The sequence below is a fragment of the Seriola dumerili genome, unplaced genomic scaffold (genome assembly GCF_002260705.1).
Source record: "Seriola dumerili isolate Sdu_G_001 unplaced genomic scaffold, Sdu_1.0 BDQW01000330.1, whole genome shotgun sequence".
In the NCBI taxonomy this organism is placed as follows: Eukaryota; Metazoa; Chordata; class Actinopteri; order Carangiformes; family Carangidae; genus Seriola; species Seriola dumerili.
Window position 1 is genome coordinate 516,557 of NW_019174585.1, and position 1,389 is coordinate 517,945.

Sequence of the window (1,389 nt, forward strand, 5' to 3'; positions counted from 1 at the left end):
CAGAAGGCTGCACAGAGCTCAGCAGAAGAGATTAATCTGTAAACAACATGGAGGGCTTGGTAAACAGCTGTCTTTAACACAGCATCTGAACAGTTCAGATGGACTTTACAAAAAGAATCTGATTTTGTAGTGACAGACATGTTACATAATGACACTTAAGTGGATTTTTGGTAGTGGCTCAAAAAAGTGTGTGTTTGCTTAGAAAACATATGAAGACATGGCTGCTAACAACTCATTGGCTGGTGATGATTTCTTGCTGCGAAAGGTCAAGTTCGTTGTTCTACAGTCACTGGGGATGATTTTTCTTTTCATCAACTTGTTGCTCATCATAACCTTTTTTAAAAAGGAGTATTTCTACACAACTGCTCGCTACATCTTATTTGCTGTTACTCTACTGTCAGATAGTTTCTTGTTGCTTATGTCTGATATCCTTCTCATCTTCACCCATTTTCGTATTACCATACAAGTTTGGATATGTGTCATCATCTTTCTTGTGGTACTTGTGTATGTTACAGTCACGCCAGTTACTCTGGCAGCAATGACCCTGGAGCGCTATGTGGCCATTTGCATGCCCCTGCGCCATGGAGAGCTGAGCTCTACACGTAATACAATGAACTGTATCTTCCTCATTCATGGCATCAGCTCTGTGCCAGGCATTCTAATTTTCTCCTCCTTCTTTGTATCGGCATCTCTGAGCTTTTACAAACAATATCAGTTCTGCTCAGTGGAGTTGTTTATGCTTAACATATGGCAGCATAATCTTAGGTCAGCTATATATCAACTCCAATTTTTGATTATGAGCATCATCATTGTTTTCTCTTATATTAAAATAATGAAAGTTGCCAAAGCTGCATCAGGAGAAGATAAAAAGTCATCAAAGAAAGGACTCAGAACAGTGGCTCTTCATGGTTTTCAGCTGCTGCTCTGTCTCATCCAGCTGTGGTGCCCGTTCATAGAAGTTGCTTTGCTTCAGATTAACTTCAGTTTATACGAAATTGCTAGGTACTTAAATTTCTTACTGTTTTATCTTGCACCGAGATGTCTGAGTCCTCTCATTTATGGCCTCAGAGATGAAGTTTTTTTTCAAGCACTGAAATACATTGCCTCCTTTGGCTTGTATAAAAGAAATCTTATTGATTAATTAAATTAACAGTTAATCACATTCTATGTGCATTCTGTATTTTTCTATGACTAATGTTGATGTTGAACTGGTCTTAATGGGCTGTGCTCATGGATAATGAGCCAGCAGGCCTCAGGGTCTTTCTCCACAAAACCACAGTATCAGTGATGATGGATCAGTATCAGGTCTTACATGACATTGTTATGAGCAATGATAATCAATGAGATGCTTGGCAGCCATCAGTCATGAAGTTTTTTTTTACATAGTTC

General features: G+C 38.8%; 1 protein-coding gene across 1 annotated transcript; it reads left to right on the forward strand.

Annotated features, from left to right (window-relative positions):
- The first annotated feature begins 217 nt into the window (after positions 1-217).
- On the forward strand, positions 218-1,141 carry LOC111232259 (vertebrate ancient opsin-like). Its single transcript, XM_022759703.1, has one exon. It carries the CDS (start codon positions 218-220, stop codon positions 1,139-1,141), a length of 924 nt encoding a protein of 307 aa, XP_022615424.1.
- Positions 1,142-1,389: the final 248 nt, after the last annotated feature.

Bases quoted from the DNA above. Each gene is read 5' to 3' on its own strand.
- LOC111232259 (XM_022759703.1), top strand. From the start codon at position 218: ATGGCTGCTAACAACTCATTGGCTGGTGATGATTTCTTGCTGCGAAAG.